This window comes from Anser cygnoides, chromosome 1, assembly GCF_040182565.1.
Source record: "Anser cygnoides isolate HZ-2024a breed goose chromosome 1, Taihu_goose_T2T_genome, whole genome shotgun sequence".
NCBI lineage: Eukaryota > Metazoa > Chordata > Aves > Anseriformes > Anatidae > Anser > Anser cygnoides.
In genome coordinates this window covers 58,653,770-58,669,027 of record NC_089873.1, presented here as the reverse complement: position 1 = coordinate 58,669,027, position 15,258 = coordinate 58,653,770, and the positions used below count along the sequence as shown (strand labels likewise).

Sequence of the window (15,258 nt, the reverse complement as noted above, 5' to 3'; positions counted from 1 at the left end):
TCTTCCCCTCTGCCCCCCCTGTAAAATTATCCCTTTGCAACATTGCCTTCCAATCAAAACCAAAACAAGAGAACTCGTCTCTAGCTTTGTTTTAATGTTAATTCTCTTTCCGTCAGCTTTGTCCTGGGATCAGATCAGTAGCACTTTAAGCATGGGACCCACTTCTGCTTTGCATGGTGTTCCTGTAACACAAACAACAACCCAGGAACATCGTGTTACTCTGTAATGATGTTATAGGCTAATTCTGGAATATTGTTTTTTGGGGAGTGGGAGGGATTTTCATTTTTTTTTTTTTTTTTTTTTTGGACAAGTGCAACATTAAGGCAGAATTTCCTGGAAAAAAAAAAAAAAAAAAAGGAAACCAGCATGTGTCTTTTGCTTGTTCTGTTAATGCTGCAGGTAGGTATATTGGCGTGTGCTACTCTGTGCGTGGTTATAGAGAATACATAAGGGAATATGTGGATTTACTTGTAGGCTACTGTATCAGCATTTTTTTCAGTTATTTGGCCAAGTTTGTAGTCATTACTCATAAATTAGTTTTCTTCCAATTTGCATTTATCTAACGATACAGCATACAGTGTTTGGTGGCAGATCCCAGCCTTACCCCCCCACAAATTTTGTATTCTCATGTGAGTTTGCTGCTGTGAACCTTAACTAGAAAATCCACACTGGTATAACAGTATGTCCTGTTTAAATCTTTTTGTTGTCAGACTTTTAATCAGAGTATTCATCTGAAGTTGTAAGAAATTATCAACCCTTTTTAGTTCACCATGGCTTTCTGTTTTCAAATGGACAAATGAATGTAATAACACTGCAGGATGATTTTATTTTTCTCCCTGCTTGTTTTGTTCACTTTTTGCATGACTCTTACGGTCTGGTTGCCATCTTAAAATTAATTTGGTGGCAAGAATTAGGGTGATAGCTTATCGACTTGCATGTGATGTGCTTCAGATAAGTGTTACCGGTATGTGTCCATAGAATGGTACAAAGAATTCCCTTAAAATGTTGTTCTTATGAAGGCTAAGTGCAGTAATGGTGTCAGTCAAGTTGTGGTTCTTAAACTGGTTTGCTGGTCAGCTCTCAAGTCCTAAGAGTGTGAAAAATGACTATGGTAAGGCTTTCATGCTTTTGTAGGCTTCTGTATGAGTCTGGCTCTCAAGTCATAATGGATTTTGTTAACTTCTCTACTGAGATTTTTTAATTTTTTTTTTAACTACTGTGTGACCTTATTTGAAAGGGTGAGGAAGCATAATAATATTTGAAAAACAGAATCCGAACTACAGTACTATCACAAGGGACAATTCTGGTTCTGAAATGTACCTTGAGATCAGCAGTATGACTGCTTAGTGGGAATGAGCTATGATGAAACACTCCTACCTGGTGAAGTAACTCTGTCTTGATTTGGCAGTCAAATCTGTCCGAGATGGTGGAGTTGTGATCTGTGCTTTACACAGAAACTGGAATGTCCTCACATGGTTACAGGTGTGTGCTACTTTTGCACTGCTTTTAATTTCTAATAAACCACAAGTTGAGGAGACAGTTTTAAGTTAAAGGAACCTTAACCAACCACATCTTGTTGAAAAAGAAAGAAGGGAGAAAAAAAGAAAAAGCTGGATACTCCACAATTAGGGCAACAGTTTTGCAGAGGGATAGCATTAGCTAGGCGTTAAGCAAAATAACACCCAATGAAGGCAATAAGAAGGAAAGGTATTCATGCATTTTTGAGGAAAATGTAACTTTTTGGGTTGCTGCCAGTTTCTAACGAGAACCAGAACGCTAGGGTCCACATAGGCCATTATTTACAATGGTCTTTGTGGCAGGCAGTTGGAAGAATAATATGAACACAAACATAACTTCCTCACAAACTTCTGAGAAACATATTATAACTCAGACAGAAGAGGTTTAGTGAGATTATTCTGTTTCTTGATATGGCAGAGCTCCAGCCAAATGTGTGAAGGGGGGAGCTTTAGCACCATCTGGAATCCACAAAGGCCTTCACTGCTGGCTGCCACCTTGAAACACTTACTGGTAGAGAGATTTCTCTAAACCTGTTAAGCGCTTTCTTAGTTTATTAAGCTTTTTCTGCAGCATAAAGTCTAACAAGGTGTCCAAGGATCAGTGAAATAATAGAATGGCTTTCAAGTGGGATTGTGTAGGGAAGTCATCTTCTAAATGCAAAGAGCTGCAAAAGAGGTAAAATGTAAAAAATTCTCAAATAGAACGTGCTGTATCATAGACAATTGAGTGTGCAAAATTGCTTGTGGTAAGAGACCATATGTAATATTTTAAGTTATTTCACCTTTATTGTAGGTTCTGAACTGGTTTTGGTTGTAACACACGTAGGGTTGTTATTACCTGGTATTTATTTTTCTTAAGAAAACCACAGAATTTAACTCCTGTCAGTGAAGAAAAAGACATTCTCCAAAGTGTGTGTGTGTGTGTGTTTCCTGCTGCTTATCAAGATTTCCATATCGGGTTCTTCCATAGCTAGAATATGTGCTGCCAGTGCCAGATGGCACGGTTTCTGAGAGAAGAACTAGCTCTTCTTAGTAGTAATGCAGACAAACAATACCAAATTAGCATAAGCAAATGTCAGTGAGTTAACATAAAGCCTGTGCTGTTTCTGTCTATTCTTCTTTTCCTAGGCCATGGGTGTTGAAAGTGACCAAGAGATTGTACAGATGATTGGCACAGAGGAACATGTGATGGCTGCATTTGCTCCTAGTCTGGAAGAGTGCCAAAAAGCTCAGATTTTTACACAGATGCAGGTGCGTCTTTTCACATAGCCAGAAGCCATAAAATCTAAAGATGATGGTGTTGACCACTTTGCTCTGTCAGCAGTCCACATACACTTTGTGTTTCAAGGTGGATTGTTTGTTTGTTTGGGGGGGAGGGGGGCAGTATTTTAAGCTGAGGGTTTTAAGGTCGACAGGCCCTGGCAAAAGTTAGGCTTTGTTCTATATTGCCTAACTGAAAAGAAACAAAGTCAAGAAATGCTTTGTTTTCAGAAGTCCAGGCTTATGTTTTAATGTATGTGACAAGTAGTGACATCCATAAGATTAGTTTTTTGAGGATAATTCCCACTTTTTAAGAAATGGCATACCCCTGTTTCTTAGAAGCCCCATTGACGTGGACATGACCATTTCATTGTGAGCAGATGTTCTCCTCCAGTTCTAATTTCTTGTAGTATAACAGCCACCCTTCATCCTGCTAAAGACTGGCCAGAATTCTCTTCAGCTCATGTACTTTTTTAATTTGCCAGCACGCAGTCCATTTTACTGGCTTCATTTCCATTGTATGTACGTATTAATTTGCTAAAGGAAGATCTTGAAGATAGGTTTGATTCTTGCTATTTCATTGTAAATATTATAAAATCTTTCCATTTGTTATGTTGAGCGTTGTTAAAGTGAGCGTCTTTCTAGTTTGCATCTTTTGGGACTTTTCCAGCTTAGAGGTAGCATGAAAGCCTTATAAATTCAGGGTCAGAAGAGTAAAACGGTGAAGCTGGAGGAACATACAGAAATGTGAGACATCCAGGAAAGCAGGAAAACAGAAATACAGAAGTTACTCTATACAAGAAATGCTAGATGAAATGAAAAGAAATTGAGTTATTTTGGGAAGAAGGTTACAAACAGATGGAAAGGATAGTCTGTCATGGAGTGGAGAGGGTAATTCTTTGGCATAGGGGGCATGGCTTCATTTCCAGACAGAAACTTCCCTGTGTGGTCCTGGATTGTTTCTTTAACTAGTCTGACTTTGAATTCTGCAGATTCCTTCCCTTTCTTTGAAAGCTAGTAAGACTAAGAATCCATTAATGATTACACGGTACTCTTGGAGACAGATGTGGACACTACACAGTAACATTTGTGCCTAGGTTGTATCTCACTGTTTAACACTTGGATTAAACTCAGCAAGTACACAAAAAAATGGAGATGAAAAGTCAAATGAAATAAACTAGATGTCTTTGGGATTTACATAGTCCTTTTTCTTATATATCTGCAATGTCCATTGTTTAGTATTATAGAAATCATAATCTTTCACTGCTTCCAATTCCAAATGTTACCAACATAAATAACATTGTATATTTTATCATAACCAATTGTGTCAATTTTTTTTTCTTTTTATTAACATCACTTACATAATTTGTGTTTTGCACTTTGCCTGAAGTTTGTATCATCCGTGGCTCGTGAGATTGTGCTGATTGATTGAGGAATGCATGTAGATGTCTTTGTATATTTTTGTAGGTTACAATTCTGATATTAACTCAAGTTAATTGTCCTGTTTGACAGGCACTGAAGTATATTGGAAACAAAGTACGAAGGCAAAGGATGTGGGGAGGCCCAAAGAAAACAAAGATGGAAGAAGCACGAGAGCTGCTAGCATCAACTATTCTGACCCATGTTCTTGTATGTAATGTTTTCTTTAGCTGGAGTAAAGTTGTGTGGTTCTTTTTAAAGTTGCAACAATTTCTCTTGCTACTTTGTCCTGTTGATGTCTCTGAGTGCTACTGTATCTGAAATCCTCTGTGCAAAAAGAGCTGTGGACCTTGTTGTTCTAGGGCTCAGCAGACTTCTAGTAAAATCGTGCAGCAGAGGGTAAAAACCACGAAGTGAATAACAGAGTGATCATGAGACTTAAGATGCTTTTGGAGTCCATTGGGTAGAGAGATTCTGTTTGGTCTGTGTTCAACCACTGTCATTGTCTTGCCCACTTTAGAACACAGTGGTGTAGAAGCAACTTTGGTGCTAGCTGGGAATTAGATAAAAAAACAAATCTGCAAGATATTCACAATGTAAAAATTTCTACTTAAGGAAAATTTGAAGGCGTTATTTTTTTGTCTTTTGAAAGATGATGGCCAAAAATGGCATCAGTTGCAATTGCATCAGTCCTTTTGAAAAGAAAACAGGAACTGATGGTCTTACAGGAGGTGATCAGGATGCAATAATGACAAGTTGTAAATGAATCTCTCTCTCATCTTCCTCACAAGAGAATGTTCCTATAGTATAAGAACTTAAGTTTTGTCCTGGTAAGTGTTGGGAATAAGAGAGGTGAACTTCTGGAAAGTGTTGTTTTATTATAAGGGTGAAGTACAAATTTGGTTTCTGTGGTCAACACATGAAATGAGGCAGTTGCACGTCTTGGTAGGTAGTTGCAAGTCTTTAATTGGTAGATATGCAACAATTTGAAAATGAGCAGAAAAAGATGGTCCTTATCACAAGGTGAAGCAGGTTTTAATAGTCTGTGAGAAACTGTTCCGTATGGAAAAGTCAACACAATTTTTACGGTGTGAGCTTTGTTGGCATGGATAAAATGTCTTTGCTTTGTAGCTAAGATAATGTAAATCATCCTCAAACTAAAGAGGAACATTTGGAATGAGTCAAAAGTAATCCTAGTGTTTATGAAATGTTGCACCATTGAACTATCTATCATCGCATGTAATTTCTTTAGCTAGGCAGTATCAGCTGTTAGTTCAGGACCTTATCCTTACAGCTTACACTTTTATTCTGATTTGCTTTCCATTTACTGCCTGTTTCACTGTCACTAACATATATTACTTGTAGCATTTTTAAGAAGGTGAAGTGCACAAATCCCATTTGTAATTCCCTCATCAGCCCAGATTCCCTTTTGATTTAAATATGTGTCTGAGTAACAGCTAAGGAATTGATCCTGCAACATCAGTATGTGCTTGTTTGTTTGTTTACAGGTGAAGGAATTCAACTTCCGTGCCAAATGCATATACACAGCAGTGATGGTGCGCAGAGTAATTCTAGCTCAAGGAGAAAATAAAGTAGATGACAGAGACTACTATGGAAATAAACGTTTGGAGTTGGCAGGGCAGGTAGGTTTTTTCTTCAGAGCTAAGGTTCTTCTGGGATTTTGTTAGTAGCTGTTTTTAAAAGATGCAAATAAGAAGCATCCCAATCTTCTCAGTTGAAGAGTTTTTCCTCTCATTTTATTTTCTTTGGCTTTTCTGTGTTGACTCGTAGATACGTCAATTGGGACTAAAAAATGTATTCTCACTTCCGTTCTGCCTCTATGCCAGATAAAAGGACAGAAAAGTAGAAATAGTGCAACAGTTCTAGTTCCATCATAACACTGTTAGTGCCAAGACATCAACAGTAAGATCCATCTTCCAGTGTCCCTATGTAAGCAACAGGGTAATGAACTGGAGTCAAGTAGGTGCCAAAATACTAGGCCTAGGCTGTGCCACTACGGAGAACCCAGCTTCTGTAGCAGCTCACAGAACAGTCTCTGGAGCCTTCGGTAATTTGGAGAAGCCCCTAGAATTGCTTATTTGTTGTCAGCTGCCTTTCTAGCCTCTGAAGTAGCATGAATCAACAAAGTGTATGGTCTGAAACCTTACTAGACACTTCTTTTTGAGCAATAAGCTCTGTTCTAAGCCTTCAAGAGAGGAAGCACAAACACTTGATTTGTTTCAGAGGCTCTTACTGTCTTTTCTGGGTGCAGCTGTGTCTGCCGAAGATGTTAAAATCCCCTACTGCTTCTGTTTGTCCACCAGAAGGATGTTACAACCTTCAAGTTCTGGCAAAAAATGACTAGTGGGTAAAATCTTCAGTTTACTGAGGGCAAAGCTAGAAGGGGTTATTTGAATCTTGAAAATAGGTAAATTAACTTGACTGACTAGTGAAAATGGAGTGCATAGACTTCCGTGCTTGCAGAATTTTGACACTGGAGGTAGAAGCAGTAACAGAGGGCTGCAAAGGAGAGGACGGTTTGAGGTATCTGACTGGCACCATTCTTTTACAGAGAGGTTGGTGGTTTACAGCTCTTGGCCAAACTTTATTCTCCTAAAGCAGTGGGAATTTGCCTGTTTGGTGAAGGAACAGCTTGGTTGCCCTGGCATGGATGTTTCCTCACCATGTGCAGTTATTTGATTATCCGATTTAGACAAGAATTTGATTTTATTGCTGTGCTCTGTATGAATTTAAGTTGGAATTTTAGCTCTCAGTATCATCTCTGGTTATTAGAAATCCAGACAGGTTTACATAACGCACCAGCTTGGAGAAGCTATGCACCTCAGTTCCACACATCATTTGTATTTCTGTTGCAGCAATGGAAATGCTCATTCGTATTGTACTTTTTAAGATGTCCTTGCATATGGCCTTATACGCCTCTTCCCCTTCCCACTCTGCCTTGTCTTCCATCCACACATGGGAACACACACACACACTTGCACAATCATTTCAGAGTAAAAGTAAAAACGTGCTTTGCATCCTAGTTTTCTGAAAAACTAAGATGACACCCCTGAACACACTCTGAGCACAAATAAAACTATGAGAACTCATAATCAGTTAGGAAAGAAATTCCTTTCTTTAAATTAGTATGGGACTGTCCATCAAGCTTCTACTCTTGTACCAAAGCAGAATCTACCTTTAAGGCGTAATGCTTGATAAGAAGACAGTGCAGTATTCCAGTTCAACAAATGTTTCAATATGTAATGGATTTATTTGTGTTTTTTATTTTTTCTGTTGTGCTGTTGCTGTAGATCAGTGTGACTGTAAGCAATGTAGTTAGTGCTCTGCCATCACATTGTCCTTATTTAACTGGATTGAAAAACAGTTGGGCTTTCCTAACAATTTAGAGGCAGAAAATAGAGCAGGTAAAAAGTTTTGTACAAGCTGTAAGAAAAAGGCTTCTGCGAACAAATGTTAACAGATGAAGTCATTTTAAATTAACTGGGAAGGGGGTTTAAATGTAGAGGATCATCATAACAAAGGCAGTGCATATTTTTTCTACATCAAGGAGAACTGTGCAGGGGGGGTTGTAACGCTTGATTAAGAGTAGTTCTGGATTCCTCGTGATATTTTAAAGGCTCATTTCAAGCTGAACACTTCTATTCCTCTCTGCCATGTTATCAGTGTAATATTAATTTGATGGGATTACAGACTAAAAAGCATAGAGATCATTTGTCAGTTTCTAAATGTTTGTGTTTAGCTAAAGTTTGTGTGATTAAAATGGGCAGCGAGGTTTTTTTTGTTTTGTTTTGTCTTAATGCCAGCGTGTTCCTGGAATAAAAATCCTGTTGATTTAAAATTTGAATAAAGAAAAAAAAAGAAAAGATTCCCATGTGAGGAGAAAAACATAGCGGTCTAAACAATGTAAAGACATAAAAGGCATTGTGTTTATAAAGATGTGTGAAAACAATAGCTGCTAATTTCACACCCCATGGGACAAGAGAGTACGAAATGTGCTTTAGCTTTAGATAACAGAGTTGTATCCACTAGCCAAGCTGGTTTACAGAGCTTTCTCTTAGTCTTTCTGCCACTAGAGGCTTGGTAGGCCAGGTGCCAGCTGAGGTGTTAGCAAAACCTACTGATTTCAGGCTTAATCTTTTCACCTACCTTTTCTGTTTCCTTAATGTGTTCATTATTTGCTAAGCATTACTCTGTTCTTTGTCCTCATTTTTTTTTTGTTTCTAATGCAGCTTGCTTTGTATGGGTGAGATATGGAACAGCACCAAAATCCGGCACCCTGGAAAGCAAGGGATTTCTACCCTGTGACAAAAGAATACCGCCTTGACTTCAGAGATTGCCTAATCCCAGCTGTTCTGATAATATAATTAAGGCTGCCTAATGTCTTTAATTTTGCAACCAGTTTGTGTGAAAGGGAGAATTTGGCACTCTAAAGGCTTAAACGCTAAATAGCAATCTCAAGGCGCCTAATTAGAATTCTCTGACATTAAGCTAATTGGTGAAACTGTATTTCAGCAGCTTAACTTCTTTATTAATTTTTCTTTGGATTTTCAATGAAAATCAACTGATGAGCTGTCAGTATTTTTTTTTCTTAAATATAATTTGCTCTTTAGCGATCCTGTCTTAAGCAGGCTGAAAGGCCCCGGACTAACTATGAAATCCACTGAATATTATCGCTGGCATTCCATCCTTTTCCTTTAATCACTTACTCTTGACCTAAATAATGTGGTTATTGTGAGACTCTGTCTTGCCAGATAGTCAGAGCTCTTACAGACTGAGAGTCTATGAGTGAAATTAGCAAAGTGTAACGCTTTTCAGACTGGCAAACACGAGCAAGTTCATGTACTTGGGGTGTAACTTACTTTACTAGTTCAGAGAAGAGGAAGGATGATGTGACTTTATAATCCCTACAGCATGTGGAGTTAGGAGATTTGATTTCTTAATCATAAAATTTTTAAAATATGAAACCATTTCCCAGAGTGACCTTTTCGTTAAATGTCCTGCTCAGAAACCTGTTGATATTGTATGTATAACATAATTGATTTCAAAAGATTTTTTATATAACAAGACTTTCAGACATCTTAAAACTGCATGTATCCCTTCCCTTTTCCCTTCATTTGAAACACATCCCTCATAATCTATTTTTTTGAGACACCAGTAAGTTCTCCTTAATATGATGCTTCATAGAAGGTGTTTTTATTTCTGAGGAAATTCTTCTTTAAATGAGCTGTAACATCACAGGTGAGTTGCAGGTGACTGGATTTCTTTTGATAGGAGCGAGAGGGTATCATCTTGTAAAGGTGAGTAGCACTGTAAAGATCAGGAAGGGCAAGAGGTTCTCCAACACCTTCCTCTTGTACCAAGGCCAGATCAAAAAAAAAAAACAAAAACAAAAAACACTTAAACAGTTTCCAGCAAAGACTCTCTGTCCTAAATGGAAATAGGATGCCATTTTTGTCAAGAGTTAACAAACCGTGTGTGTTTGTGTGGTTGGTTTACAGTTTAGTAACTGAGCAGTAAGTGTTCCCTATATATTGTAGAGTGTTACTTGCTCTTGTTGAGTGGTCTTACTCTCTGTTAAGGCCAGTGAGAGTGTTTTCTTGCAAGTTGTGTGTCTGTCTCGAGTTTCCAGTGCTTTTTGATTATTCCTAAATGCATATGTAATGCCAGTGAAAAGGGTATTTTATCATTTAGATAGTTGCTTTACAGTACCATCTGCCAAATGTTTTGGCCAGCCCAGCTGGGACATGTAGGTAGAGGAAAGCAAGTGAAAACTCGTGGCCCATCCCACTGATAGAATAACGTGTGGTTTGCTTTCTTTGTTTCCATAAGGGAAAGAAATGTTACAACTATGTTTAATGGAGACAGTTATAATTCAGTTTAATTCTGTACATACAGAGATTAAGTTGTACAACTGACTCCAGGAAGTCTTAGCTTGTGATGGCCAAAAATCTAGCTCGTTCAGCCTCACAGTGACATGTACACTGGGAACTACCATTTCTGGCATTTGGTAGCTGCTGCATTTTTAGTCCTTCTGACATTTGGAGCTGCTGTAAAATCAAGTCCCTTGATAGGATTGCCAGGTTTTAGAATTTACACTGCTCGCTAATCATTGTGAACACTTAAAATGTGTCATGTAATGTAGTTTTAAGTATTTTGGAAAACTGTTAGTGTCCGCAAGGAGAGGTTGAACAAGCTGTAGAATCAAAGCAAATCAGAGAGCAAAAAAGGTCAGGCTAGAAACTTTATTAGCATTTTTCTTTTATGGAGATTTTAAAAACTAGAAGTAATTAGTATGCATATAGAGGAAATAATTGGCTTAAATCGCAGCACTTCTGAAGAGTTGTATTGCTATGTTTTTTCCCAATTCACTTGTGTTAGGTAGCTTCATTGTTTTATTTTTCTATTTTTTTCGGGAGAAAAGTGGAAGGGCAGTGCACTTTTCAGATAGTACTGCTTGTGGAAAAAGATGACAGGTGTAGAATCAAGTGGGCAGTCTGACTGTGTGATTGGTTTCTCATGGATTCTGGTTTTCAAAAAGTAGCAGGATAAAAGTGTATCTGAGTGATGAAGCTGCCTACAAAACCTGAGATACATCTTTCCCCCTGTTGAGAGCAGAGCTTGTATTTGAACCTTTAAAAAGTCCTTAGTTCTACTTGTCTAGGAGTTACGGTAACTGCTTACCTTCTGTCTTTCATTCTTGTCCTGCAAACTGTGCACTGCCTCCAGACTTTGTCCTGCTGAGTTGCTTTCCTTAACAGCCTATGACAGTTGCATGGGTATCTGTCTTGTCCATTTTAAAGAGCTCCTGGGAAGGGGTACTTTGAATGGCCTTTTCTACTTTCAGTAATAGAATACCTCAAAGTGACTCTTCACTTGTTGCTTTACTACAATTATTGCATCTAGTATTAGAACAGAAGCTGGTCTAGCCTCCAAATCATGTGTGCAATTCAGGATTGTGCATTTAGGATATTAAATATTTAAAAGACGTCACTTTGCTTTCTATTATAAAATAATCTTTTTAATATTGTGCTTCATTTTAATAAGCAAAAATCTTGTGAGAAAAATATAAAGTGAGAATCAGACAGGATATCTTTTAACTGACCAGAATTATAAAGGTAGAAATATTAAAACATCTGTTTTGTTCCCCCAGTTTCCAAGACCTGGAGAGGTATCGTTTGTCCCTTAATGCAATTGTTTTGTATTTCCAGCTTCTTTCTCTTCTATTTGAAGATTTGTTCAAGAAATTTAACTCTGAACTGAAAAAGATTGCGGACCAGGTGATCCCCAAGCAACGTGCAGCTCAGTTTGATGTAGTGAAGCATATGCGTCAAGACCAGATCACTAATGGCATGGTAAATGCCATCTCCACAGTAAGTATTTTTTTTACTGCATGATGAAATGGTGTAAATTTTATTCTCATGACTCCACTGTCTTTAGTCAAATCTATCTAACTTTCTTTATAGATTAAAACTGCAAAACTCTGTCATGGGCAGGGCTTTTGGAATTCACTGAAGAATCATTAATCATCAAACCACTTTTTATTTTACCATTTATTTCAAAGTGGTGTTTGAAGTGTTTGTCATGGAATGGTAGAAACGAGCACATTTCAAACAGTGATTGTGTATGTTGTGTATGTATTTATCCAACTTGCTGTCTTGTATGTTCTGCTTTATTATGTGTCTCGTGGTATTTTTTATTACCTGGATTTAGGTAGGGTCAAGCTGTATTGGATGTCCAAAAGGTGGTTGAAAAACAGCAGGAAAACATCATGAAGGGAAGACAATTCCCCCCCCCCAAAAAAAAAAAGCTGAATTTTGAGCTCTTTGAAGGGTGATGTCTTTTTAATCATATGAAGCAGCTAGTATGAGTAAATTTAGTGTGAGCAAGTTTGTAGCATGGAAACTTGTACTTTTCTGTTATGTCAACACTAATAATACAAAACTGTAACAGGAAAACTGCTAGATGCTGTATTTTTGCAAAAAGATTGGAATTAAGTCAAAATATTTGTCTTGGTTAAATTTTTGCACATCTATCTACTGGAGTGGATATTTTCATTCACGTCAGTGGACAAGAACAAATTATAATTACTAACTTTGTCTCTTACCTCACACATCTGCAAGAGCAATTTGTGAGACGTCTCCTGAAATCTAGCTACTAGCTTTTAAATGACTTTGAAATGCATGAATTTTTAAGAAATTAGATTAGTCTAAGTATTTTAGTAGCTGGTAGACATTGTGCAACTTAGTTCTTAATCTTTGGAACTCTTGAGAGGGCTTTTCTGCTTAGCATGAAACTGAGGTTTTTCTTCATTTCTTGCAAACAAAATTAACTCCACAAATTGCATCCAAAAAAAACCAACAGTCTGTTACGTACAAATCCCAGTGTTAAAGCTTATCACTATTTAATTTTACGAGTGCCCCAAATGTAGTTAAATCTCTACAGTGCACATAACCAAAACAATTGACAGATTTGTTTCTCTAAATGCTGGTGCTTTCTTCTAGCTGGTGCCAGTTTTTCCATTTGGACTGACAGAGATAAATCTGCAAACTATTCAGTACATATTGTAAAGTCTTCCTTCTTCCACTATCTTACGACTTTTTTTTTTTTTTTTTTTTTTACTGCTGCATAAGCAGTTAAACACCATCTGCTCTTAACCATTGAAAATAATTTCTCAGGAACAATGCCCAGTGCATACTATTCAAGAGATTAAGCAAATACCATAAAAATCATTCCTGGAAACAACCATCTCCAGCCTCACCAGAATGCTTCAATGATAGTCTCAAAGAGCATGAAATAACTCAGCAGACTCAGAATTACACCAGTAGCATGCAGAAGAATTCATAACATCACTAAATCCACCGTTCACTGGTGTTCAGTGGTACTTACTATAGTTTGTCTTTGCATCCTGGAAAATACCAGAAGACAGAGTAGGTTGGGTAGTAATGCTACAGGTCTAACAGACAATTCAGCGTCTGCAGATTCATCCAATGCCATTGAGGGAGCAAACTTCAGTTCACAGGAGTTTTCAGTAGGAAGTACTCTAGCAAGGATGTTTTTGCTGCAGCCCTGGCCCAGTTTTGCATTGTTTTAGCCAACTTTGAAGGAGTCAGCCAGCCCCTTCTAAACATAAGTAATTTTTCACATTATTTTTTCAGGCAGTGTTTTTCCTCCCTTTTTCCCTTTCTGTCCCATTTTTGAGATTTCACAATTGTTTGGACAGTGAGCAAGACGAAACTACATGCTAGTACAGGTTACAGACAGTCATTTCTAGCATGAGGAGAAACTACCTATTTATTGCATTCTTCCATTTATATACTGATAACTCTCAGTCCTTTAAGAACGAAATGGCTAATGAGTGAGAAGGGTGAGCAAGTGGGCAGGTTTCTTTTGACTTTTTTGCTCTTGGGTGTTGTCTCCTCTTTCTGTAAGAAGGAGAAAAGGGAAGTCTTCCAGACTATTTAATAGTTTCTCCAGTGTAAGCAAGTAGCAGAATCACTGGGATGGGTAGTGGTCTCTAAGTGTTTACCACAAGATGGGATCATGCTGTTAATGCATTACTAAAAAAGCCAAGCAAAAGGATTTCAGTGCAGTAGAGCAAGCAAGCTTCAAGTTCCTTGTTAGCATTGGTGGACAGAGTTTATCAAAAAGGTTTTGGGAATTAACAGCTGGCAATCCTAGGGAAAGTGTTACTTTCTAGATCTTCACTGCCTTTGGACTGCCCAGTAGCATGGTGACTGGGGTAAATAGTAGTAATTGGGACAACAGCATGCTGTATCTGCATGTCTCAGGTACTGGGAACTGTATGTGGAGTAGATGTCAGGAAAACAATAAATGTAGCACCAAAATCTAACAGTTCTGCAGAATTGTTAGCTTAGGTTGCAGTGAAATGATGGATATTGGTAGAGATGATCCGCTTGCCATGGAAACATAATTGTATCCTAGAACATTCTCTGGACATCTCTGCTCTAATTAAAACCACAAGCAACACTAGACTTGACAGTCCTGAAACATGAACTGTTGATATATTCATAGATCTTGCATTTTGTAGTTGGTATAATCCTACTAGAGAAGCTGGATAGACCTAAAAACTCCACACTTCTTCTATGACAGGACACAAGTGAGTTTTTCCTTAGGAATCTAAAACTAAAAGGTGTTAAGAAAGTGCACACAGCTTTAATGTCAGATTTCTTCACTATAAACATCTGTGTTTCCTAACAAATTTGCTAAATTCGAGTATTGATTAACCTGTGAAGGACACATGATGAACAATTTTTTTGCTTGAAAGTGTTGTAGCACGTGTATCCTCTCATCTGAAAGAGCAATTCTTTTGTTTCAACTTTAGTAAGTAAGTATGTCATAACCAGTAGTTTATATGCAGATAGGTAATTAGAAAGTTGTTTTATATAACTGGGCAACATTGGCTGTGCAAAGCTCCCTTTCTATCATTCAGCCTACATACTGGAAAAAGGACACGTAGTGTCGAGACAGGGATAAGCTGTGATAACTATTTTGAAATGTTCATTTTGTTCTACAGGGAAATTGGTCTCTGAAGAGATTCAAAATGGACCGCCAAGGCGTGACACAAGTACTGTCCCGCTTGTCTTATATATCTGCTCTGGGCATGATGACCAGAATCTCTTCTCAGTTCGAAAAGACAAGGAAAGTGAGCGGCCCTCGATCACTACAGCCATCTCAGTGGGGAATGCTCTGCCCATCTGACACTCCTGAAGGAGAGGTAAGGGATTTGTATGCTGCTTTCAGTACTTCTGTCCTCCTGAGGAATGGTGGCATTGTTTGTTTTGAAGCTGCTGATCCTCCATCAGAGGAGGAGTTTTTCTGAAGAGGTGTCTGGAGAGAGAAATTATCCTCATCCTGATAACATAGCTTGTTTGTCTTCTCACATCCCATCTGTTTACATCCCAGTATTGTATTGCCTTTTTTTTTTTTTCCTTTTTGAGTGGACTGGCTGGAAACTGTTCAGAAATAATTTGGCTATATGGCTATATTTGGCTCCTATTTTTTTGCAGTAGAGTTACTCGTT

General features: G+C 37.9%; 1 protein-coding gene across 1 annotated transcript in view; it reads left to right on the top strand.

Annotated features, from left to right (window-relative positions):
• The window catches only part of POLR3B (RNA polymerase III subunit B), a 74,201-nt gene that overhangs the window by 16,666 nt on the left and 42,277 nt on the right, over positions 1–15,258 (top strand). The window contains exons 10-14 of the mRNA XM_048075922.2: positions 2,646–2,768; positions 4,290–4,406; positions 5,705–5,839; positions 11,426–11,587; positions 14,752–14,952. Of these exons, the coding sequence (XP_047931879.1) occupies positions 2,646–2,768; positions 4,290–4,406; positions 5,705–5,839; positions 11,426–11,587; positions 14,752–14,952 (738 nt within the window). The remainder of the gene's footprint in view (positions 1–2,645; positions 2,769–4,289; positions 4,407–5,704; positions 5,840–11,425; positions 11,588–14,751; positions 14,953–15,258) is intronic.